The sequence below is a fragment of the Microplitis demolitor genome, chromosome 8, assembly GCF_026212275.2.
Source record: "Microplitis demolitor isolate Queensland-Clemson2020A chromosome 8, iyMicDemo2.1a, whole genome shotgun sequence".
Lineage (NCBI taxonomy): Eukaryota > Metazoa > Arthropoda > Insecta > Hymenoptera > Braconidae > Microplitis > Microplitis demolitor.
Window position 1 is genome coordinate 14,369,388 of NC_068552.1, and position 23,959 is coordinate 14,393,346.

Sequence of the window (23,959 nt, forward strand, 5' to 3'; positions counted from 1 at the left end):
TGTTTAATATCTGCTACATTCACTCCTAAAGAAATTTTGATATTTTTTAGTGTCGATTGTTGGTAAGTAAAAAAAAGTTTTAATATTTTAAGACAGGTGGCTGTAGTTAAATATTTTTCGTTTGCTGTAATTACGTTGTCGTCGTTGTCACTTTGAACATAACCTGAAATTTAAAATATAAAATATTAAATTGTAAATTATTTAAATTAATAATTTTTGCACATGCTCGACATTAAGTCGAGGCATATGTTACCGAAATGGTTTTATTAGAAAATGATGTGGTAAAATAAATATTTTAAATGTTTATAATAAATGATAAATATATTTACATATATTTAATAACTAATTATGATTCTGTATTTTATAGTTTTTGAGTGAACTCACTAGGTTATTTGAAAAGTCACGGCTGTCAGGTTCAGTAGCTCTGACTATTAAAAGATGTAAATATTAATTTCTATTCTCTATTGATAATTTAATTTACTTATATGTTATTAGTAATTAAATATAAATATTATTTCAGTCGATGGACATAATAAACCAGAACCTAGAGAAGGCAATCCTGCTTTACCGAAACCAACAGAGTATCTCTGTTTAGTAAGAGCTAAATTACACTCGAAAAAAATTTCTACTGTTGTAAGTTCAATAATTTATTTATTGATTATTTACTAGGATGATTTTCTCTAGTAATTTTAATTATTGGATTCATTTAAAATCGTCGTTCAAAAATTATGATCCTGAAGTTAGCAGACAATTAACAATTTTCGAATTTTTTTTAGCACAATTTGATAAAGATAAAAAAACTAAAAATATGTAGTTGTAGAAAATTTTAAAAACTATATGCGCAATTTTTTAAAATATTTTCTTTTTCAAATTTATCATTTTTAAAAAAATCCAGAAATTATTAGACGTCAACTAATTCTAATATCATCTAAAAATAAGATAAAAGGCCCAGTACCCGATCAGTCATGTATTTGTATGTCTATATTTACTAAATTTTACTAGATTTAGATATAGGGTACTAGGTCTTTTACCTTATGCATATGTAGAAAATTAAAAAAGCTATAGGTGAAATTATTTGAAATATATTTTTTTATAATTTATCGTTTCTAAAATACCCAAAAATCATTAGACTTCAGAGTAATGAAAAATTAATTAAATTTTTATTTAAAAATTGTTGATGGTGAAGGGTAACAGTATTGTTTATGATCAGTGCTCTATTTTGGGACATTTAATACTTTATTTTAATTCATGGAAAAGTATTTAATAAAATTATGATACTGAACTTAGTCGACGTTTAATAATTTTTGAATTTATTTTAAATGATAAATTATAAAAGAAAAAAAAGTATTTGAAAAAATAGCACTTGTAGTTTTTTTAATTTTCTACATGTGCATATTTTTAGTTTTTATGCTTTTGTAATTAATTAGTTGAAAAAAAAAAATTCGAAAATTGTCAATTGTCAGTTAACGTAAAGATCCTAATAACATTTCTATTTTAACGGTGTGATAAATGTACCTTTGTATAAATTTGAAAAATTATGTCACACTTTTTACAAATTATTTTATTTAAATTTTTGAAATGTCAAAAATTGGCCAAAACGGTACTTCTACCTTACTTGTTTTTAATTCATCTAGAAAAATAATTAATTTGCTTAATCGTAACTTTTTTAAATTAATGTACCTGAAGATTAGAACGTTTTTTGTGTAACGAAAATGAACAAAAATTTATGTAATTTGACTACTTAGGGGGTAGTTCCGGAGCTTGAAGGTGGCCCAAGATTTTCGGCTGACATACCAGCATCTATATGCGAAACATTTAAGAAATCTAGTCATCCAGTAGATTTTTTTACTTTTCAATTTATTTTTTTCATTGCGCGAAAAACGTTCCCATCTTTAAGTAAATTTAAGTTAGCTGAAAGTTATCTTACATATTTCATACATCATAAACATACTTAATAAATAATTAAAAAATTTGTATTTATTTTAGATTCATTCCAAGGATGTAAATAAATTCCAGCAGGCATACTGGAATCTATTAAAAGCAAATATAAATGGACTGAAAAAATTAAAAAAAGTGAAAAGTGCAAAGCCTAAAGCTCACTAATCAAATTAATATTTATTTATATAATTTTTTTTTTTTTTTAATTCAATAATTAAATGCAATTTATGGTAATAGATTTATGTCTAATAATTATTTCGTACATAGGTATTATATTTAATCGCGTCAATTTTGCACTTGAATCGTAAAATTATCTTTCATGTATTATAATTTAAATTTTCTATCTTCTAATAGAGAAACCACGTGTTAATTTTTATCAGAAAACAATTATAGGAAAAGAAAAATTAATTTCAATTAAATTAAATGCGTTGTGATTTTTAATAAAAATAAAAACTACAATTCTTGTTTAACTTGATCAGGAATACGTGATAGATACCACGAATGCTGTTCACCGGGTGCTGTAGCCAGTACTCCTTTAGTATTAGGATGTTCAGTATCAGCGTCATACGGATAATTATCACCATATAGATCAGTAAGAGCTCCTCCTGCGGCATGTAGCACCGCTTCTGGAGCACAAGTATCCCATCTTTTACATCCAGGGCTTGCAAATACGTAGGCATTTGCTTTGCCTTCTAATAAAAGCATTACTTTATGACCAGCTCCTCCTACTCTTATGACTTCATCAGGTTCTATAGCATCCAGTGCTGCTTGAACAGTTTTATTGGAATGCGACCTAATGATTACAATTTTAGAAATTATAAGTACAAAATTTAATAACTCATTTATTAATTGATATTAATAAATATATATATGTGATTAATTTAATTCCAATACCGTGTAGTTGTAATTATTTTCTTCCCAGCTGGTGGTGGGATTGGTTTGAACCCACCGATTCCAACTTTATCAATACCCCACAGAGTACGACCTAGTGATGATTTTTGAACGTCTTTATAATAAGGTTGATGAATTACACCTCCCACAGCTTTTTTTCCTACTGCGACACCAACTAATACTGTAATGTGGTCCACTAATCCTTGAGTGAATTCAGAAGTACCTGTAATATTTTTAATTGCTCATAAAATAAAAGGAGTAATTGGCTGTAATCACAATTGGATACATTTCCTAAGGGCCAGTTTTTCAAACCGGGGTTTATTTTTATCCGACTTTAAATCAATACTGCCAGTATATCGATACATAAATAATATATACAGCAATAATAATTTAAACCCTGTTTGATAAACTGGCCCTAAGTCATAAAATGCAGTATTATTATACGTCTACAGCAGACTCTGATTTTAAAAAATGATTCAATTCATGCTAAGTGTATATCTATACATTAGTCGATTCAAATTATTTTAAATCATTTCATATTGTTTCGCATTATTTCAAATAATTGTTCTTAATCAGGGGAGTGTGGCCAAAATTGAGGAATAAAAAGTATGTCACAAATTAAATTATAAATTAAAATACTAGTAAAAATTATTAATAGACTCATCAATCTAGGAGACAATGTTATAACATTTAACAAATAAATAATAATTATTATTTTACCATCAAGTGGATCAACCCATACACACACGTCTTTTGGAGAAACATTTTCAAGATAATCAGGAAGTTTAACCTTCAATACATCTTGATCTAAATCGGTAACAATCCAATCTGATGGGACTTCACATCTGGATGTTCCCTCTTCTCCAATAATAGTTATATCTGGAAATTGTCTACTCAATGATTCTATAATACAATTTTGGGCAGAACGATCAGCTTCTGTTTGCAAATCATTAACTCCTTTATCAACAATATTTAAATCTCCTTGTGTAAATATATCACGAATTATTTTTCCTGCTTGCGTTGCTGCTACTACTGATGAAGCGACCAGACGGGTCATCAGTGGATGACACTGTGCCATTTTTAATTTGTATATATTTTAATATTAATATTAAATAATTGGTCTATCTGTAATATAAAAAAATATAATTACTATTTAATAATTTCAATTTATTGTCATTGTGTAACATATAATGATAATGACAAGTAATTAATTAATTAAAGAAAGTGAATATATTAATTTTATTATTTACCTTAATCTTAATTGAATTAGTTTTTTTTTTATTTTATAAATAAGCATCAAAACCAGTATGAAGAATTTATGAGTGACAGACTACTTTTAAAAAAGGCGGTAAAAATATTAATCAGTTTTATTTAATTTAAAAATATTCAGATAATAATTTATCTAATTTCTGTACGTACAATAACCATTTATAATTAGGATATTGTTGTAACAATATATAATATTAAATAATAGAAATGTACTTTAATAAATTTAAGAATAAAAAAATGATATCATTAGACATTTTAAATAACCGCCATTTTGAAATCATGTGACCGAATTATTAATTTTTTAAGGAGTGTGAATATAGCAGACGTCAGACAAATTAAAAAGTATAAATAAATAGAATAAATAATTTAAAAAATTATATTTTAAAAAATGCACTTATTATATTATTATGCACTTATATTATTTTAAAATTTTTTAAATGCCCATTTTTTAAAAATTTTATTTTATTAATTATTTACTCTATTTTTTTTTATTTCAAATTTGTTTGATGTCTGCTACATTCACACTCATAATTTTTTATGACCCTGAAGTTGGCTGACATCTAATAATTTTTGAATTATTTTAAAAACGATAAATTGTAAAAAAATTATTTGAAAAATTGCACCTGTAGCTTTTTTAATTTTTCTACATGCGCGTATGTTTAGTTTTTTTTTTTTTTGTAATTAATTCACTGAACGAAAAATTAAAAAAATTTTAAATTGTCTGCTAGCTTCAGGATGGTGATTTTTTTTTTGTAATATTTGATCGGTAAAAGGAATTTCTGTAAATGAAATGTAGAGTGTCAACAATTAATTTAAAATTTTTGCACATGTTTGGTGAATATTATATATATTATATAAATAATAATAAATAAAAGTTATAATAAAATGTCAGTGAAGAGTAGAACTAATGTAAGTTTATTTATATAAAATATTTTACTATGCTGTATTTTGTCTGTTTATTTAAGTTTTTATTGAAAGTATTTCCTGTTATTATTTTTCAGATGATCTTCCGAATGTTTGTTACACGAATAAAACAGCCATCAGAAACTGAAGTTGGTTTATTTAACGTTGACGTTTACCCAAAAATATCACAAACGCAAAAACTACCTTGTTACAGTGATTCAGATTTAGATGTTAATAAAAATGACGATTCAGGTGAAATTACATTAAACGAAAAAACTACAGTCAATAAAAAGGTTATCCAGGTACTGAGTGATACAGGTGATGTTGATTTGAATCACATTCCGCGAGAATGTTTAAGAAGACTACGGGTTCCTCAATCACTACATTTATTAAATAAAAATACCGCTAAAGAGTTTTCATCAATGATTGTAAATGATGTAAAATCAAATATACCTGTGTTGGAGATAAATCCTGGTCCTGGATTTTTAACTGAAGAATTACTTAGAAATGATGTATCTCGAGTTTATTTATATGAGAGACTTCGTAAGTTTGATTGGTACCTCGATCCCCTTGTAAAAAAATATGGCAGTCGAGTGGAGGTACGGCACCACAATATTTTAAATTTACAGTATATTGAAGTAATAGATTTGAAATCAGGGAGTACGAATATGCAAAAAATTTTTGAGGGAATTGAAAAGAAAGAATGGCATGAAGAACCTTCGATGCAAATTATTGGAGCAGTATCTAATGGCCAATTTTTAAATTACTTACAATATTCAATGTTGACGCGATATTTGTCTGATTTTGGACGTGTCATTTTATATATTGCTACTCGTCCATCAATTGTTAAAGTAACTATGATGATTTTAACATATTTTAATAATAATAATTTAAATTTAAATGTGTTGATTATAATTTTAATCTGTAATTTATAATTATTTATAGGAAATTTTTTACCAATTTTCTAATTGCTAATTTCCCTGTTTGAAAAATCCAATTAATTTCCATTAATGCTTATGAAATTTAATAAAAATTTTTATTCATTTTCCGATGAAAAATTTGCAAACTGATAAGGCTCAAATATCACCAACTTAAGTGTCCATAAAAAGTGTCGAATTTCTATAATTCGATTACATGATTAATTTTGATAAAAAGTTTTTCTTTATTTTAATCTAAAGGGGGTCATTGTGCTTAAATAGGATACGTTATTAATTTATTTATATAGTTGAATTTTATAAAACTATTTTTAAATAATGCTACGACAGTAACAAAGTGTATGTGTAGCAGATAAATTAATAATGTGGGTTATTTTTATAAATAATTATTAGGCAATTGAATGACGCGCAATTTATCAGGCAAAAAAAGTATGTTACTTGTATCTGCAGGTACACAAAAAAAAGAATTTCTCGGTGCAAAAAATTTTACTCGTCCCGAAAATATTTTTTGCATCATGAATTGAAAGCAAAAATTTTATTGGATAAGAAAAAATTTTTGGGGTGAGAAACAATGTCGCATTAGGGGGGAGATGCAAAAAAAGAGCATATTTTTGTGATTTTTTTTTTTTTTGAGAGTACCTTCTTTACTAAAATTCTTAAAATTTGTGACATTTTTAAGCATAATTTCAAGAATATTCTGCTAAATTTTTACAAAAAAATAGTGAAAAATAAGCCAGTGGCAGTGGGAAGAACTGAGTCACTTTAAAAAAAACCTCCATGCGGTAGGCAGGATAACTCATGACTGCTGCATTTGAAATCAAAAAAACCAAAAAGACTTCTTTAGCATATAAGGATATCTTGGATTTGAACGAAGGATTTTTTTTTCAATAACTACTTATTTTTTAATTAAACAAAAGGAGCAATTTTTAGTGAAAATCAGAATTTTTTGATTGCACTGTTACCAAGAACACAAAAATGAATATTTTGTTTATCCCTTTGTTCAAATCCAAGATAAAATTATGAACTCAAGAAATCTTTTTGGTTTTTTGATTTCAGATGAAACAGTCATGAGTTGTCCTGCCTACCGCATGGAGACTTTTTTTTAAAATGACTCGGTTCTCCCCACTACCACTGGCTTATTTTTCAATATTTTTTTATGAAAATTTAGCAGAATATTCTTGAAATGATGCTTAAAAAGGGCACGAATTTTACGAATTTTAGTAAAGAAGGTACTCTGAAAAAAAAATTACAAAAATATTCTCTGTTTTTTTTATCTCAGACCCTTTTCCGGCCTTAAGAAACTTTTTCTAGTCTTAAGAAAATTTATTTTTGTTCTTATTTCATAATGCAAAATTTTTTTTGCGCCAAAAAGTCGTTTTTTTCTGTGTATAAAACTACACATTTTATTAAATTAACAATACATTTAAACTGTAATTATTAATTATTATCAGACTTGTCAAGTACGAATACTAAAGTAATAAATTAAAAATTTATTTCGCAGGGCTTCGAAGATATTCCTGATCACACATTTCACAAAGCAAAAAACATATTTCTCCGAACATTTTTTGATTTTAAAATTCTTGGGTCATTACCAAGAGAATCATTTTACCCATTTAATATGGCTGTAAAATCAAAACGGCAGAATCACACTCATTATCTTGAAGACAATGAAAACATGTCTGTGATAAGATTGGAAGCTAAAAAAGATTTCATCTCAGATAGTTTTACTAAACATGACGCTGTTCTATATTTGTATTTTTTGAAATTACATTTGAGGCGACGTGATTCACGTATTATTCCATCATTAGAGTAAGTGTTAATTAAAGACAGACATTGCAGGTTTATTTTTAATATTTTTTCTTCAAGGAAATTATTAAGTCTTAAAACAGTTACATCTTCAACTCTACTTAATGACGAGTAATTTTCTTTGATTCGCTTTGTGTTGTAATTAAAACTGGTAGTTTTCTATTGTAAAGTCGTCATAGAGAAAAGTTGAAGCTGAATAAAAAAATTATTGAGATGTTTTAAGTAGACATGCAACTCTGCTTGAAGAAAAATTCAATAAATTATTTTTATTTTAATACTTGATAATTAAAATATATTATAAATTTTATATTATTACGCAGTAAATTTATAAATTTCATTAAATATTAAATTTAAATTAAAAATTTTTCATTTTAGAAAATGGATTCCTGGATGTGGACGACAATTAATCAGACATAATTTGAATATCCACACAAGATTTGCTGAGTTGACGTCATTTCAGTTATTTATGTTATTTAAAATAGTCAAATCTTGGCCTCAGTTTGAAACAAGTTCATTTTTAGAATTTATAAAACCTCATTTAGAAAAAGATACGTAACAGTATTTATAATTTCGTTTCACTATTATTATTTCAATTATTGTAACTACTGTTAAAAAAAAAGTCATGTAAATATGCATTGTTTATAAAAATATTTTAAATCACAATTGTTGATCAATTAACTGTTGGATAAATTTATTTATATTTATACTCAGTTAAAAGTTTCTCATACAGATAACTCATATTTTTTATTTTATCTCCATAAAATGTATATGTGAACTTTAAACTCACATTTAATCTAACTCTTCATAGTCACTCTGCTATATATTTGTTTCAAGGATTTGATGGTATTCAAAACAAGCAAAAAAAATAAAAATAAATAATACGTTGAAGGTTTTCAATGCTAATGACGACTTTCTAAAAATATATACAATACCTTGGGATTTCCGAGCATCACTTTTTAATTTTTTACATTATCAACAAGACGTTTGTACGAAGTTGTTTCTCTATAATGATTAAAAAAGTGGTTGTATTTATTTCTCTCTTTAATTTTTCTTTGAATCAAGATATCGTTTTTCCCGGTGATGAAATTCAAATGAAAATTAAAATTAAAATTGATAATACCGCTGCAACTACTACTACATCTGCAATTAATGTTATTACCAGTACCCCTGCTACAACTGTAAGTAAATTTTAAATTTATTTATAATAAAATGTAGCTCTAGTATACCGACATGATATTTAAAATTTTAATCTTTATATATTAGAGTGAAAAACAATCAGAAAAGTGCCCAGTAAACATGACCATCATTGAGGATAACGGAGAATATATTTGCGAATGCGTATCAGGATATCTTTATTACCCGCCTTTGGACGGTTGCTTCCAGCCCTACACCCGAGGTCCTTGTTCATCAGGAAATTACTTAGCTTTCAGTCCTGGTGCGTTTACAGCCGAGTGTTTGGAAAATCCCTGCGAAGAAGGCTCTGTTATGTACCAAAATGAATGTCACAAGCTTTTGAAATCTGGCCCACCATGTAATGGAAGTGAAACTCTGATTGTCAATGAAGAAAATTATGAAATAAACTGTCAAGAAGTTATTCCAGTTGTCTATCAAGTGATAATGGCTCCAGTAAGACGTTGTGCGCCTGGTTCACGTATGGCCGCTCATGGAATATGCCGACAACTTTTATAATATTTTTTATTTATCAATAACTCTGGTATATTTTATCAAACTAAATAATAATTATCTATATTTATTTGTGTGTTTACATTAAATAAGATGGACAAATTTATTATCTTTACGCAATCACTTACACGCTCGAATCGTCGATTGGAAAGTTCAAGGACATGTATCTTTAAGACGTTCAAATATAAATTTAATTATTTTTAATAATGATCATACGTTAATTTTAATTTAAAAGAAAAAAAAGATTAAAATTGAAATTAACGATAAAAATTTTAGTTACAATTTAACACCAGCAGGCTTTGACTTTGTTTTGTAAATATTTATTTTTTATACATGAATATAAATAAAAAAAAGTCCTTTTTTCGATTTACCGTTAACCTCGGTTTAATTTGATTAATATCCTTTCAACTTTTTTTACGCCAGTTGACCTTGGTACTTTTTAGTGAAGATTATTTAGTCTAGAGTCTATAAAACTAGATTAAGAGCAATATAATATATCATATAAATCTTCTTCATAAGATAAGTGTCACTCATCTCACGTGTTTACTTATTTGGAGAGTCTTAGTTCCATCAGCAATCTAATAATAGGAAGGGAAAACCAGTCTTCCGTCAGTGGATCGAGTTTACAGAAGACCATCATTCAATTCAATAAATCTCATCGAATCACTACGATACTTTTACAAGTACGATACGGATTACGTAGCATTAATTTTTTTTACCAAGATGTTTATTTATTTATCAAGTATTTTTATGATCATTGCAATGTATAATTGTCAAGACATTTATTTTCCAACTGACGAAGAGACGTCGCACATCAGTGGAAATATAGCTACGGTATGTAATGTTAAATCTATCAGTAGTGAAATAATTAATTATAAATAATCAATTTTTTTTTTTTTATATCAATAGGTAACAGAACGAATACCAGTTTATATTCCAGACAAATGTCCAGAGAATATGTTACTTTATCCAGGAGCTGGTAATAAAAGTGTGTGGATCTGTGATTGTAGGCCTAGATTTCTTTACTTTCCATTGAGTCACAGGTGTCATGAAGCCTACAGACAAGGCCCGTGTGATAAAGGCGAGTATGTTGTACTGCCTTCGGATGACGTTGTACCAAAGTGCAAAGTTAATCCTTGTGGTGAAGATGGTTTAGTTAATTATAATGGAGTTTGTTATTATTTACAAACTAAAGGCGGTCCTTGTGCACCCGATGGAGTACTTGGTGTTAATGAAACTACTTATGAAATTCAATGTATATCGACAGATGTTGCACCGTTTGTTATCATAAATGTGCCACAATTTTCTTGCCCTCCTGGCAGTCGCAGAAATTCTCTCGGTGTTTGCAAAAAACCTCTTTAATTTAAACACTACTCATTATTATAAATAATAGGGTGACTCAAAAAAATTAAATTTTCTTTTGTTTTCAAGTTGCAAAAAAAAATTTGTTAGTTTAAAATATTTTCAGAATTCTCTCCTGAAATCAGTTCGATAAAAAATTTTTAAGAGGTCGCTTACAATTTTGAAAATTCAAAAAATTACTAAAATTTGGATTCTTTTTTTCTTTTTCGTGACAGCAATAGTTTATATCTAAAATAATGTACTGAAAATTTCAGTTCAAAATTTAAATAATTAAACATAGCTCAAGAATTTTTAATGTTTCCGAGTGCTACTTTTTTTATGTTTTCGAGTGACTTTTGAATATTAATATTACAGTATCTCAATCTTTTCACCATCAATTTATATCATAATTAATAAAAATAATACCCGAGACATATAAAAAATAATTTACACATTTTTTATATTTTAATTCAATTTTTAGGTTTTTTCGGTTATTCAAATCTTAGCGCATTTTATTGTTTAAGACTGTCCAGATATTTTCGGTTATGCAAAAATTATATTTTAGTGAAGTGATAATCATTGAGTTATAAAAAAGTACAAAAATAAATTAAAACTATTAGTTGCATATTACGAATTAATATTCAAAATTCTTGAGCGACGTTTAAAAATCTATATTTTGAGCTAAAATTTTCAGCATAGTATTGATTTTACAGAAAATATTTCTGTCAGAAAAAAAAATTTTTAATTAGAATGTAAATCATTTTTGGAATTTCGAAATTTCTCGAGGGACCCCTTAAACATTTTTTTTCAACCTGGTTTTTAAAGAAGGCTCATAAAACATGTTAAGCTAACAAAGTTTCATATGAGAAAAAAAAGTCAGTTTTTTAGGATCACTTTCATATATTATATATTTTGTATAAATTTGTTTATTTTTTTAAAAATATTATTGATTATTATTTATAATATTTATTTAGCTAATAAAAATTTATAATTATAGAAAACAAAAATATACTTTTATTTATAATTTTAATTTACTTAAACAATAGAATATTTTTTTTTTAACATAAATATATACATAATTGTTGTAAAGTAATTAGTGAGTTTAATTAAATAATTGGTAAGATATTTTTTATGATATGTACATTACTTTTTTTTCCAACTGGCTCATAATTATTTTGAATATAAAATATAACAAATTCTATTGATAAAAATATCTAATACTGACTACAAGCTATAGATTATGTTTAATATTAAACATATGTATTAACTTATATTAAAAATTATGTTTATATCAGTATTAAAAGAAAATTTCCAACAAATCAAATTGTCCGAGAGTATATTTAATATATTATTTTTTATGATCCTGAAGTTCACAGACAATTAACATTTTCAGATTTTTTTTTTAAGTAAATTAAAAAAAAAATATATGCACATGTAGAAATTGAAAAAAACTACAAGTGCAATTTTTAAAATAATTTTTTTTGTAATTTATCACTTGAAAAATTTCTCAAAATCATTAGCCGTCAGCTAACTTCAGTATCATTCTTTTTTTGGAGTTAATTTTAAAAATAATAAATTAATTTATTTCATACGGTTGGCTTATACTTGTGCCTTCAATTAATCTTTGTCTCTCTCTAAACATAGAAACTTTCATGTTTTCAAGCTGATGATATTTAAGTAATTTTAAAACAGCAAATACTGACAGACCGACCCAGACAGAGAGGCTGCTCCAAGCGCCAAATTGTGCGACACCTAATTCAATATAAAATCCAGAAGTATTGATATTGTCTTTTTTATCAATATCATTACCAGCAGCTAGATCACAAGATGGAAATCTTTTGGACATGCATTGACACCAAGTCATAAAACCAAGAGTTATAAATGTTGCGGCAATAAGAGTTACAGCTGCTAAAAATATTGAACTGACTACATCAACGAAAGCTGATAAAAATGAACTGTCTTCTCCATGATACATTAACATTGAAAGACGATATATCTGTACCAATGACGTTATCAGAAGCATTAATCCTACGAATATTGTATAGTTGCAGTAAATTTGTGATCCCCAGTGGACAACTAATTGTCCGTCTGTTTCCTGCCAAACTCCTGTTGAAAACAGAAGACAATGACCTCTAGATAAACAAAACAAAAAATATGTTACCAATGAATAATTTATTTACTTATTTATTAGCATAGCAAATGAATAGAAAAAAATACTTGAATTCATCCTGATGAAGACTCATAGGAACAATTATACATAGTGACAGTATTGAAGCAACGACATATCCGGCGACTTGACTTATCAACAAAACGTTTGTCAAAGCCATGATTAAAAAACTTTTTTTTTGTTGACTGATACTTCCAGATGAGTAATAAATAAACGTCACAATCTATTTATTGAAGATTCACAATGAAATTCACTTTTTACAAAACTGTACCAAAACAAATGAAACATTTGATTTTAATTTATTTTAAAATTAAAGTTCATGATTAACTTGAGTATTTATACGAACGAAAAAAGATTTCAAACAGTATAAACAAATACAGTATTTCGTATTTTTTTAAATGCGTGTAAAATTATGATCTTGATTTCATTGTCTATATTTCTCTCTTGCATATCAAAAACACCTATACGACCGACCTAAGATGAGGAATGTGTCATTAAAGATCGATTATTTATGTAATCGATTTTTAATATCGAAAGTTCGATTAGTATTTCAAACTATTCGAGAGATCGATTCTTTAAGTCCGAATTGTCCGAATCAAAGATGGTACAATCGCACGCGCGTTATTGGTTGAAATAAGTAACCCCTGGGGCAGCCGCGGGAAATATTTGAATTTTTGAATTACAAGCACTCGTGGTATTGTTTGACAGGTATAAGTGTGAATGTAGCAGACATCAGACAAATTATTAATAAATCGAGTAAATAATTAATAAAATAAAATTTTTAAAAATGCGCATTTAAAAAATTTTGAAATTAATAAGTGTATTTTTTATAAATATTATTTTTTAAATTATTTATTCTATTTATTTATAATTTTAAATTTGTCTGATGTCTGCTACATATCCACAGGTGCCATAAATTCGTCCTGGGGACATTTGTGGAGAATTTTATCGAGCTTTCGATCAAAAGCTAAAAAAGTTTGAAAATGAGCTCCTATTGTAAAAATTATCACTAAATTATAAGAATTTTAACTCTGATGAGCGCAGTTTGAAATATTTCAATTAATTAATAATTGATAATCCGTTTTAATTCATTAATTTGTTTTGATGAATAAAATATTCACTGTTTAAAATTATTAATTCAATCTTATAAAAAACTATGAATTTTCTGTTGATTTAAATTCAATTTATCTCAGAATGAATCGGAATTTCGTTGTTTTTAAGATAATTCGAATTTTTAACCAAAGTTGATTAATTAAAAAATTTTACGAATTTGAATATTTTATTTAAATAGAACTTAATTATTCAGTGTATGAATTTAAGAACAATTATTATTTTATTCAATTTTCATATGCGAATAAAAGAATTCTAAAATTGAACCGAGTCGAATCAAATTAATTTATATTATCAATATATTTTTCATCATTAAATATTCAAGTAATATTTTATAATAAACAAAATAATAATTTTTTTTCTTAATTAAAAAAGTGAAAACAGTTTTATTTTCAGTACTGGCGGCCATATTGAACTTCAAGTAGTATTTTCCAATTTATCTATAATCGATAGAGATCAAATTTTCATAAAAAATATTATAATAAAAGTGCTTATAGTAATTATTAAATAAATTTCTTCATATCAAAAATGTGAATTCATTAAAATATATATTAATAAGTGTCGATTTTGAACAGTATTATAAATGAAATTAAAATATTTACTTTTATAGATCGAAATCAAAATTACAGTGATATGAACGTTCAAAAAAAGTTAGGTTAACTTTCATCATCAAAACAGAAAAATTTTTATATTTTTTTTTTTTTTTTTTTTTTTGCAATAATGAAGATCAAAAATAGAAAATCTAATTATATTTTTAATGAACACGATTGAGGATAATTTAGATTTGGTTTTAATGTTATTAAAAAATATATATCATGTGTAATCTATAAAAATAAAATAAAAATAAATAAAATTGTTTAAAATATACCCTAGAAAATAGTGATGAAATATTTATTGTAAAAAAGATGGAAATAAAAAAGGGTAAAATAGAATTTGTAAATGGACCGTGTCCAATAATACCACGTAAACTTCCAGTTCAAAATATTATATTACGTTTACGACGTCGTGAAATAATTGGTTGTCAGTATCCAGGTACACAAGTACTAACAAAACGTAAGTTTTATCAAAACGTTTTTCCAAATTATACTGTTTTGAATGCTGAAAAACCGCCGTGCTTTTTACGTAAGTTTAGTCCTGATGGCAAATACCTGTTGGCATTTAGTTCTGATTTAACGTCAATTGAAATTTATAAGTACCAAGGGCCTTCAGCAGCAGCTGAATTGCTTGTAGGCTGCAAAGGTGAATTTATTGGTCACAAAAATGATAATGCAAGTTTTCATATACGCAATAATATTTTTCACAAATTTTTCAAGAAAAAAAGGGTAATTAATATAATCGACAGCGATGAACGTCTTAATAGAGAGTGTTGTTTATTTACTGATGACAGTAGATATGTAATTGTTGGTTCAGTTCGTCATATTTCTGATGAATTGAGGCCACACTTTTATCAGATTTATTCCAACAACGAAGCACTTGCACCTAATCCAATTTCACCACTTGAAGATTATTGCTTTTATCTCGTTGATATTCAAACTGGACAATTTTGTGATTACAGACGTTTTGCTGCTGACAAAATTTATTTATCTTACAATCAAGGAGTTTATTTGTATAAAGAAATTTTGGCCATTCTATCTATTCAGCATCAAACGATTCATATATTTCAAGTTATTGATGGGTTGTTTGTTGATATCAGAAAAATAGGAAGATTTTGTTTAGAAGATGAAAGTTATATAGTCGCTTCGACTGCATATCCAGATATTAATACAAGACCATTCAAAGATAAAATAACGAATACTTTGAAGCATAAATTATTAGCACATTTATATAAACGTGCTGCTAATGTCAGTAAAACAACAGGTAGTCCATATGAATTGCGACGTTTTTATCAGTGCTTTGATAAATTAAATTCCCTACGAATGTGGAAGATGCAATTATTGGATAGAAAACATATACTGATACGTTACGTCAGCGAAGAAGTAGCGACTCTACAAGTAATTGAACCGCATGTCCATTCCGCGCTGTTCGTTGTCTACAATATGGTATCTGCTAAAATAATTGGCGCTTATGACAATAACTCATCATATATGCGGACGTTATTTGAAAAGTTTAGTGATTCTTTTCGAAATCCAGACACTCCGTACATGCGCTCACCTCTTAATAATATTTACCAGCGATTAATACATCAACGATATAAGCAGCCAACTAAAAGACTCTTGTCCCAACTACCAATTAGTGCTCAGTCTTATTCAAGCTCACCGTATCTCGACTTATCTTTGTTTTATTACGATGAAAAATTAATGCAGATGATAGACAGACCTACAACTTGTGTTGGAAATCCTGTACGATTTTACGCAAGAGATTCAGAGCTTTTGAGGTTTTGTATGCGTTTTGGAGTTCTGGGAGAGAGAACAACTCCTGTGTATGCACGAAGACTTGTCGCATTAGCTTTTCATCCGACTGATCCATTTGCTATATCGGTTCAACTTGTCAACACGGAATACATAACAAGTTTTCACATTCGGCATGTTTGATACTTGATATGTAGTAATTGTTATTATTTTATAAAATTATTAGTTACGAATCAAATCGAAATATTTTTAAATATAATTATGTGATATATAATAATATTATTGATAATATAGTTATTTTGATAAAAATATTTTTGAAAATTTAAATTGATATTTTTATTAAAGATAATTTTAATCATATTATGTTTTAAATCAAATTTATCATATGATTATTGAAAATTAAAAAATTATTATTATTTTTTAAATTTTAGGATAAAAAAATCAAATAGAAGTACAACAAAAGTTCAAAATTGCGTATTTAGAAAAATGTAAAATGAGTACGTGCATTTTTTTAAATTTCATTATTTTAATTAATTAATTGATTCAAAATTGATATTTTGTCTCGTGTCTGCTGCATTCACTACATAATAATTTTTGGATTTTTTTAAAAACGATAAATTATAAAAAAAAAAAAAAAACATTTTAAATAATTGCACTTGTAGTTTTATTAATTTTTTATATGTGCATATTTTTAGTTTTTTTTTTTTTTAATTTACTTTTTGAAAAAAGAAAAAAATCCGAAAATTGTTAATTGTTTGCTAACTTCAGAATCATTTAAATTTATGTAATGACTACTTATGAAATACGAAAAATGAATAACAATACAAATATTTATAGAAATATTAAGTATGATAAAAATAATTATTTTTATAAAATATAAATAAATAAATTTCCTTGGACTTTTAAGCATAAATTATTTTGAATAACCTCATAAGACAACTTATTTCTTATTTTTAATTTATATATAAAATTGTTATTTTTTTTTTTTTTACATAATTTTAGAACTCACCTACGACTCCAGGAGCATTTTTAATTTTTTCTTTTGATATTTGATATCAACATCAGAAAGTTTACATCGTGATAACAATAAAGTTGCCTTTTTTTAACGCCATATGAATCGCGACATCTTCAAGTTGCTCTGTGTTAGTTCGGCTGTAGTTTAAATTATTTAAAGATGGCGCTATTGGTTAGTTCTTAATACTGCGTCGTGAAGTTGCGCAGTCACCAAATCATTCTTCCCTCGCTATCGTTAGTAAGCTGCTGCTGTCGTTCCTCGTAAAAAAATTAAAAACTCATATTTAAAGTTTATTGTTAATACATTTTTATGTCTAAATAATTTCTTGATACTATTTAATTTGAATCGACTAATAAATTTTAAGTCAGCTGCCTCATAATTCATAAGAAAATGGTAAGACAAAAAATGCGAATCTCATTGTTGAAAATGAATGCCGCCACTTAAAACATTTATTTTATAAATTAAAGATTCAATTTTTGAGTTAATCAATTAACTCAATGATTTAGATTATTTGTTTTTTGCTTTTTAAATTATTAATTGATATTTTTACTTCATATTATCTTTTTAGTTCGATTCTATACATTTTGTTATAAAAAATTTTGTTTCCTAAAAACGCGTAGTTTAAATTTTGTCCGCTACGGCAAAGTGGCGCGACAGTTAGTATTTGAATTCAAGGACGCCATTTCAATTCCAACATAAATGTGTTGGCTGCTAACTGAACAAGTCCCCCGGCTTTTTATTTATTCAAATTCATTTAATTATTAATTAACAATCAGTCAATTTAATCTTCATTATAAATTTCGAATATTTATTGATCTTAAGTCATTACATAATTAATAAGATTAGGAAATATTATTGAGATATCAATTTTTTTTTTACATTTAAGCCTAGTGCTTTCCGGATTGACAGTAGCAGTAATTTTTTCGGTGTTATAAATTATCGGTATTTAAATTTTCATAAAAATATATTATTATAAAGTGATATAAACATTTAATTTCTGTTTTAAGTATAAGTATTATATTTTTAGTGTTTTGAATTTTTAGTGGTTCTAGTGTTTTCAGTGAAAGTTATTTTTTTTAAGTGATCCGAAACTTTAATTTTCGTGTTGAGTACAAGTATTAATTTTTTAGTGTTATAAACAATCGATAGTTTCAGTGTTTTGAGTGATATAAATGTTTATGATACAAAAATCAGCATATCTCTGATAATTTTTTTTTTTTTTTAATTCATGAGTGTGAATGTAGCAGACATCAGACCAATTTAAAATTATGATTAAATAGAGTAAATAATTTAAAAAATAATATTTATAAAAAATGCACTCATTAATTTCAAAATTTTTTCAATGCGCATTTTTAACAAAATTTTTGTATTAATTGTTGACCCTATTTATTAATAATTTTAAATTTGTCTGATGTTTGCTACATTCACATTTATTTTAATTCTCGTATGTGTTTATTCAAATTTTTTTTTATTAGTATTGAATTTATTAATTCAATGATAAAAAATTTTCTTATGTCTGCTGCTTTTATTATCATAAATATTCAGTTATTGTGTTAAGTGTGTGTTATTCTTTGGGTGTTAAAAGTCATTAGTAATTTTAGAACATTGAGTAAAAGTTTTTATTCAAAAGTGATATAAATTAGTTTTTGTCAAAGTTATAGTATTATTTCAGTGCTATAAATTTTTAGTAGTTTTGTTGAGTGTTAGTATAATTAAATCAAGTGTTTTGAGTGTAAAACTTTGAATTTCGTGCTACAACTCCAGCCTCTGAATTGCCAACTTCAATAAATCATCAGAACGTGAGTATTGATTACATTAAACAATTTATTTTTTCTCATGTTTAATTAACAAATATTTTATTTTATATTACATTACATTTTTTTAAGTTAAAATTTTTTTTACGACATTTTTAAATTTTAAAATTACTGATTACGCTCTTAAAGTAATGAACAATTTTCAAAAACAACAATAGTAATAATAATAACTATTATTATATAAAATTATTCAAAAATTGAACCTGCGTTTGTATACTGGGTCTTTGGAGGAACAGTCAATTTCCAAAAATTCCGTTTTCTCGATTATTCTTCAATTTTTGTTGACATCAATTTAAAATTTTTTACTTTGGCAACTTCTGGACCATGTATTAGACACTTCAAGAAGTAATTCATAAATGAGTGTAAATGTAGAGGGTATACGACAATTCTTTAATTACATACAAAAATATTAAATAATGATCATAATAAAATTTAAAAAAATGCATGTACTGAATTTTGAGTTGTCTAAACGTGCCTTTTTTTATTTTTATTTTATAAACATTTTGATTTATCAAAGTTTTAAAAAATGTCAGATGTCCTCAAAGTATTATTATAATTCATAATTTTTTTCAAATTTTTTGAAAGCCTGGAAACTTTGAAAAATTGATTGTGCCCTAAAAGACCCAGTGCACATGTCGTGTCTCGAAAAATATAGCGCACACACGTAGGATTAAATATGGCTAGAAATTAAAAATAGTGACATTAATATTGCACATTGATAATATACCAGCTGTAGGTTCTGACAGTTCCTTTATCGTGATTCCTCACGCGTAAAAAAATAAACATATCAGTCTCATAACCTTCGAGTAATAGTTTGTTTACTATCATATACTATCATATGTTTATTATTTAAAATCTAAACAATGAAATCAACTGTCAATTATTTATAAAACATATTAACACAACAAGTAAGAAACAAGTTTTCGTGCTACGTATTTTTATAAATTATCTATTTTTATATTTCTATTTAAAAGTAGTAATGGATACATACGATAATTTTCTCCAAAAACATCAAACGCAGCTCGAACTGTCAGGTATTCCAGAAATTTATTGGCCAACGTTGTTTAAAAAATTGAGTGATAAAATTTTTGACGCTGGTCTTGTTTTTGAAATCGCTAAAATTGATTACACTGATGTAGTCAAGACCCCACAGGATCCGGGTTACAAATTATTTGTAGCAGCTGAAGAGGGTTTAGCATGCGATGATCTAAGTAATATTTATTTAATTGATCACGCCTGGCTGTATGATATCAATTTTGCACATCGTCATTTGTCTGAAATTCCTGGTCTATTAGATCGTTTGTGCAATCTGATGTCCTACGATGGGAGTGAAGAAGATAAAAATGATAAAATAGATTTCGTTCTCAAAGAAATGTGGAGATACAATCAATTTTATACATTAAACCAAGGAACGGTTGAGGAACGTCTGCCACTTTGGTATATAATGGACGAAGTTGGATCAGCAATAAATCATAGTGATGATCCTAATTTTCGTACCGTTCCTTTCCTGTATTTAAATGAAAATGTGACTTACACTTTATTGTTTCCTATCAAGAATACTGAATTTAATGAAGAGGTAACTCGAGATTTTGTTGAGAATCAAACGAATGATCTGGAAAAAAGGCGTGCTTTACTTCTTCCCTGGGTTGATCATGATTTTACTGACAAAAGTTTCACTCAAATTGAACCAGATGAACAGTATTTTTTATCTGGTCGTATCCCTGAAACTTTACCTCAAATAAATGAATCAGTGAATAGCCAAAATGGTGAGAGTAAAAAAGATAAATTAAAAGTCTTTAGCCAGTATGATATTGTCAGCCAGTATCTAACAGATCCGGCCTTTGAACTTGTCGATAATGAACAAGAAGCTGATGTACTTTGGTTAATTGTTCACTTTAAGGATTATAAAAAACTAAGCCAAGAATCTCCTTACACATTTATCAATCAATTCCCGTATGAACATGTTCTGACTACAAAAGATTTATTGTCTATTGTCTGTCGGAGAAAAGCTGCTGATAATTTATATAATCCAGAGACATTAGAAACTTATCCTTCGTGGTTGCCGACTACTTACAATTTAAGTACTGAGTTGGTTGAATTCGTATCGTATTTTCAAAATCGTCAAGCTAGAGATTTAGACAATCACTGGATTTGCAAGCCGTGGAATTTAGCAAGAGGATTGGATACTCATGTAACAAATAATTTATTTCATATTTTACGTTTACCGAGTACTGGACCTAAAATCGCACAAAAATATATTTCATCTCCGGTTTTATATCCAAGACCTGGTGTAGGCAATGTCAAATTTGACGTCAGATATGTTGTGTTATTAAAATCTGTTAAACCATTGGTAGTTTACGCGTATTCAAATTTTTTCTTACGTTTCGCTAACAAAGCATTTGCTCTGAACAATCTCTATGACTACGAGCAACATTTTACGGTAATGAATTATTCTGACGAAGCTGAACTTTATCATGTCAAGTGTGCTGATTTTGTTGTCGAGTGGAATAAAGTCCATCCGGATAATGAATGGAAAAATAACGTTGAGATTAAAATATTTAAAGTTATTAAAGATGCTTTGGAAGCTGCTACTGTTGCTCCGTTGGGTAAAGGGGTTGCTGCTAATCAGCAAAGCCGAGCTCTGTATGCTGTTGATTTAATGTTGGAATGGAAAAATAATGAAATTAATCCTGTTCTACTAGAATTTAATTTCTCACCTGACAATAAACGCGCATGTGAATATTATCCGGATTTTTATAATAATGTTTTCAAATTTTTGTTCCTAGACATTGATGATACTAATGATTTTGTGGAACTATAATTTAATTTAATTTGATTTTAGTATTTTTTTAAATTTATATCCGTGTATTTTTGCATAATTAAAGGGATATCAAAGTATGTAATTAAAAGGCAAATTTAATTTACATTTTACTACCTAACACATTGTAAGCTTTATGGTTGTTCAAGTGATTTAGCTATTTTTAAAGTGATGTATGACTATAAACATAAATGTGTGAATGTACGCATACGTCAGGATGGCATTTATTGTCTGGATATAAATTATTAGAACTTATCTCATCTGTTTATTATCATGTTAACAGGCTAACTTTGCTTTTTATTTTCTTATTTTAATGATTGATGATCAAAACATTTGCCCTTCATAACATAATTTTAAAAAAAATATCTTTTTATTGTATATCTAATTTTTAAACAAACATATTTTTACTTCGAAATTAATTCCGTGTGAAGGCTGGTCGTAAACATGGAGAATACGGACATAAATTGTCTGCCGTAATACAGAAATGTATTAACGCAGTATTCTACTTTGAGGGTACAAAAAAAAACGTTATTTTTTTATGAATTTTTAATGAGATTATGAATAAAGATTTACATGTAGAGTTTCTTAGGCTTAATAAATACACTAATGAAATACATTAAAAAAATTTTTCGTCTCGATTAGTAGGTGGGTTTGCGCTTGGTGTTACAATTTCAAAAAAGGACAATCTGAATTAGAAAATTTTTTAATTTTTAGACTCAACATATCACTATCAGCCGACTGAACTAGGATTTTCAATGTACATGCAAAAATAAAATGGCGATGAAAATAAAAAAAAAAAATTTTTTTTCCCTTATTTTTTAGTTTCGTAGTCATTTTGTTATTTTAGCATGTACATTGCGATTCCTACTTCAGTCGGCTGATAGTGATATATTGAGTCTAAAAATTCAAAAATTTTCTGTTTCAGATTGTTCATTTTTGAAATTTTAACACCAAGCGCAGACCCACCTACTAATTGAGACGCTACATTGGAATAATATTTTGTATGTTATAAGTATATAAAATATATAAGAAATTTTTTTTTAATGTATTTCAATAGTGTGTTTATTAAGCCTAACAAACCCTACATGTATATCTTTATTCATAATCTCATTAAAAATTCGTAAAAAATAGTATTTTTTCCGAGCGTTCAAAGTAGAATACTGCCTTAATTCTATGTTTTGCTATTTTCTTAAAAATTTCTTCCTGAAATTTTTGTCGGAAGATTTATGAATAACTTGATAGTCACTGAAAATTATTGAAAATAACAAATTTTTAATTTTTTAATAATAAAATATACAAAAGTTAAATTGATTACTTAATGATTTATTAGTATGAATGCGATAATGTTTAAAATAATATTTGCACATGTTCTTGATTAATATTAAGACAATGCTGTGAGGTAAAATGTAGATGATTTTATAATTTATTCAAATTATTTCAGTTATTTTAAAGATAAATATTTAAACTATTTACCCTGTTCTGCGAACTGGCTTTTTCCATTTTTTATTTTTCATTCGATTCTTTCGTATTTAAAAAGTTTTTTTTTTTATTTTTATAATCTATTACTGCAACAATACTGATAAGAGATGAGTAAGTCCGATCTTTACGGACCCCATCATCTTTTTTGCTAAAAAATTTTCCCAGTCAAGAATTTAAAGAGAGTTGAGGTCTATATAGTGACATTGTCTACCAGCTACGATTGTTTTTATGATATAGAAGATGACGTACATGTCTTTTATGAAAATTCTACGACCTTTGTTCTATAATATCATTCTGAATTTTTATTTAATACTATTTCTTTTATTTTTCATTTTAAAATTCTATGTTTCTTTACGTCATTGCTTACATTGACAATTCACTCGTGTTTTTTTATTTTTTTTATGTATAATTTTACTTTTTTTTTACAATCACAGAACAATGA

At 26.7% G+C, this 23,959-nt stretch overlaps 8 protein-coding genes across 9 annotated transcripts; 6 read left to right on the forward strand and 2 right to left on the reverse strand.

Moving 5' to 3' along the window:
- The first annotated feature begins 135 nt into the window (after nucleotides 1-135).
- LOC103573217 (signal recognition particle 14 kDa protein) lies at nucleotides 136-2,174 on the forward strand. Its single transcript, XM_008552199.1, has 4 exons — nucleotides 136-281; nucleotides 368-440; nucleotides 521-633; nucleotides 1,987-2,174. Exons 1-4 carry the CDS (start codon nucleotides 258-260, stop codon nucleotides 2,101-2,103), a joined length of 327 nt encoding a protein of 108 aa, XP_008550421.1. The 5' UTR covers nucleotides 136-257; the 3' UTR covers nucleotides 2,104-2,174.
- Nucleotides 2,175-2,352: 178 nt separating this feature from the next.
- On the reverse strand, nucleotides 2,353-8,740 carry LOC103573216 (3'(2'),5'-bisphosphate nucleotidase 1). Of its 2 annotated transcripts, none has more exons than XM_053741473.1 (4): nucleotides 8,675-8,740; nucleotides 3,550-3,954; nucleotides 2,833-3,052; nucleotides 2,353-2,731 (listed from the first exon to the last, which is right to left on the reverse strand). In XM_053741473.1, the coding sequence occupies exons 2-4, from the start codon at nucleotides 3,905-3,907 to the stop codon at nucleotides 2,392-2,394; spliced, it is 918 nt and encodes a 305-aa protein (XP_053597448.1). In that variant the 5' UTR covers nucleotides 3,908-3,954; nucleotides 8,675-8,740; the 3' UTR covers nucleotides 2,353-2,391. The 2 variants fall into 2 exon arrangements, with proteins under 2 accessions (XP_053597448.1, XP_008550420.1); XM_008552198.3 differs by lacking the exon at nucleotides 8,675-8,740 and adding an exon at nucleotides 4,080-4,177.
- LOC103573215 (dimethyladenosine transferase 2, mitochondrial) lies at nucleotides 4,880-8,880 on the forward strand. The gene is made up of 5 exons (XM_008552197.2): nucleotides 4,880-5,007; nucleotides 5,100-5,852; nucleotides 7,438-7,745; nucleotides 8,118-8,728; nucleotides 8,805-8,880. Exons 1-4 carry the CDS (start codon nucleotides 4,984-4,986, stop codon nucleotides 8,296-8,298), a joined length of 1,266 nt encoding a protein of 421 aa, XP_008550419.1. The 5' UTR covers nucleotides 4,880-4,983; the 3' UTR covers nucleotides 8,299-8,728; nucleotides 8,805-8,880.
- Nucleotides 8,881-9,038: 158 nt separating this feature from the next.
- LOC128668482 (uncharacterized) lies at nucleotides 9,039-9,431 on the forward strand. Its single transcript, XM_053741572.1, has one exon. It carries the CDS (start codon nucleotides 9,039-9,041, stop codon nucleotides 9,429-9,431), a length of 393 nt encoding a protein of 130 aa, XP_053597547.1.
- Nucleotides 9,432-10,187: 756 nt separating this feature from the next.
- Nucleotides 10,188-10,787, forward strand: LOC103573214 (uncharacterized). The gene is made up of 2 exons (XM_008552194.3): nucleotides 10,188-10,259; nucleotides 10,335-10,787. The coding sequence occupies exons 1-2, from the start codon at nucleotides 10,188-10,190 to the stop codon at nucleotides 10,785-10,787; spliced, it is 525 nt and encodes a 174-aa protein (XP_008550416.2).
- Nucleotides 10,788-11,874: 1,087 nt separating this feature from the next.
- On the reverse strand, nucleotides 11,875-17,488 carry LOC103573210 (transmembrane protein 179). The gene is made up of 3 exons (XM_008552193.2): nucleotides 17,401-17,488; nucleotides 12,984-13,198; nucleotides 11,875-12,898 (listed from the first exon to the last, which is right to left on the reverse strand). Exons 2-3 carry the CDS (start codon nucleotides 13,091-13,093, stop codon nucleotides 12,343-12,345), a joined length of 666 nt encoding a protein of 221 aa, XP_008550415.1. The 5' UTR covers nucleotides 13,094-13,198; nucleotides 17,401-17,488; the 3' UTR covers nucleotides 11,875-12,342.
- LOC103573212 (DET1 homolog) lies at nucleotides 14,784-16,635 on the forward strand. Its single transcript, XM_053741472.1, has one exon. The coding sequence runs from the start codon at nucleotides 14,949-14,951 to the stop codon at nucleotides 16,572-16,574; it is 1,626 nt and encodes a 541-aa protein (XP_053597447.1). The 5' UTR covers nucleotides 14,784-14,948; the 3' UTR covers nucleotides 16,575-16,635.
- Nucleotides 17,489-20,026: 2,538 nt separating the features above from the next.
- LOC103573209 (tubulin--tyrosine ligase-like protein 12) lies at nucleotides 20,027-22,777 on the forward strand. Its single transcript, XM_053741085.1, has 2 exons — nucleotides 20,027-20,128; nucleotides 20,198-22,777. The coding sequence occupies exon 2, from the start codon at nucleotides 20,200-20,202 to the stop codon at nucleotides 22,039-22,041; it is 1,842 nt and encodes a 613-aa protein (XP_053597060.1). The 5' UTR covers nucleotides 20,027-20,128; nucleotides 20,198-20,199; the 3' UTR covers nucleotides 22,042-22,777.
- The last annotated feature ends 1,182 nt before the right edge of the window (nucleotides 22,778-23,959 follow it).

Coding starts and splice junctions, on each gene's coding strand:
- LOC103573217 (XM_008552199.1), top strand. CDS start 258: ATGGTTTTATTAGAAAATGATGTG. Junction 282..367: donor TTTTATTAGAAAATGATGTG/GTAAAATAAATA, acceptor TGTATTTTATAG/TTTTTGAGTGAACTCACTAG. Junction 441..520: donor AGCTCTGACTATTAAAAGAT/GTAAATATTAAT, acceptor ATATTATTTCAG/TCGATGGACATAATAAACCA.
- LOC103573216 (XM_053741473.1), bottom strand. CDS start 3,907: ATGGCACAGTGTCATCCACTGATGACCCGTCTGGTCGCTTCATCAGTA. Junction 3,053..3,549: donor ATGGGTTGATCCACTTGATG/GTAAAATAATAA, acceptor AAAATATTACAG/GTACTTCTGAATTCACTCAA. Junction 2,732..2,832: donor AAAATAATTACAACTACACG/GTATTGGAATTA, acceptor TGTAATCATTAG/GTCGCATTCCAATAAAACTG.
- LOC103573215 (XM_008552197.2), top strand. CDS start 4,984: ATGTCAGTGAAGAGTAGAACTAAT. Junction 5,008..5,099: donor CAGTGAAGAGTAGAACTAAT/GTAAGTTTATTT, acceptor ATTATTTTTCAG/ATGATCTTCCGAATGTTTGT. Junction 5,853..7,437: donor CTCGTCCATCAATTGTTAAA/GTAACTATGATG, acceptor TTTATTTCGCAG/GGCTTCGAAGATATTCCTGA.
- LOC128668482 (XM_053741572.1), top strand. CDS start 9,039: ATGACCATCATTGAGGATAACGGAGAATATATTTGCGAATGCGTATCA.
- LOC103573214 (XM_008552194.3), top strand. CDS start 10,188: ATGTATAATTGTCAAGACATTTATTTTCCAACTGACGAAGAGACGTCG. Junction 10,260..10,334: donor TCAGTGGAAATATAGCTACG/GTATGTAATGTT, acceptor TTATATCAATAG/GTAACAGAACGAATACCAGT.
- LOC103573210 (XM_008552193.2), bottom strand. CDS start 13,093: ATGGCTTTGACAAACGTTTTGTTGATAAGTCAAGTCGCCGGATATGTC. Junction 12,899..12,983: donor CTTCATCAGGATGAATTCAA/GTATTTTTTTCT, acceptor TTGTTTATCTAG/AGGTCATTGTCTTCTGTTTT.
- LOC103573212 (XM_053741472.1), top strand. CDS start 14,949: ATGGAAATAAAAAAGGGTAAAATAGAATTTGTAAATGGACCGTGTCCA.
- LOC103573209 (XM_053741085.1), top strand. CDS start 20,200: ATGGATACATACGATAATTTTCTCCAAAAACATCAAACGCAGCTCGAA.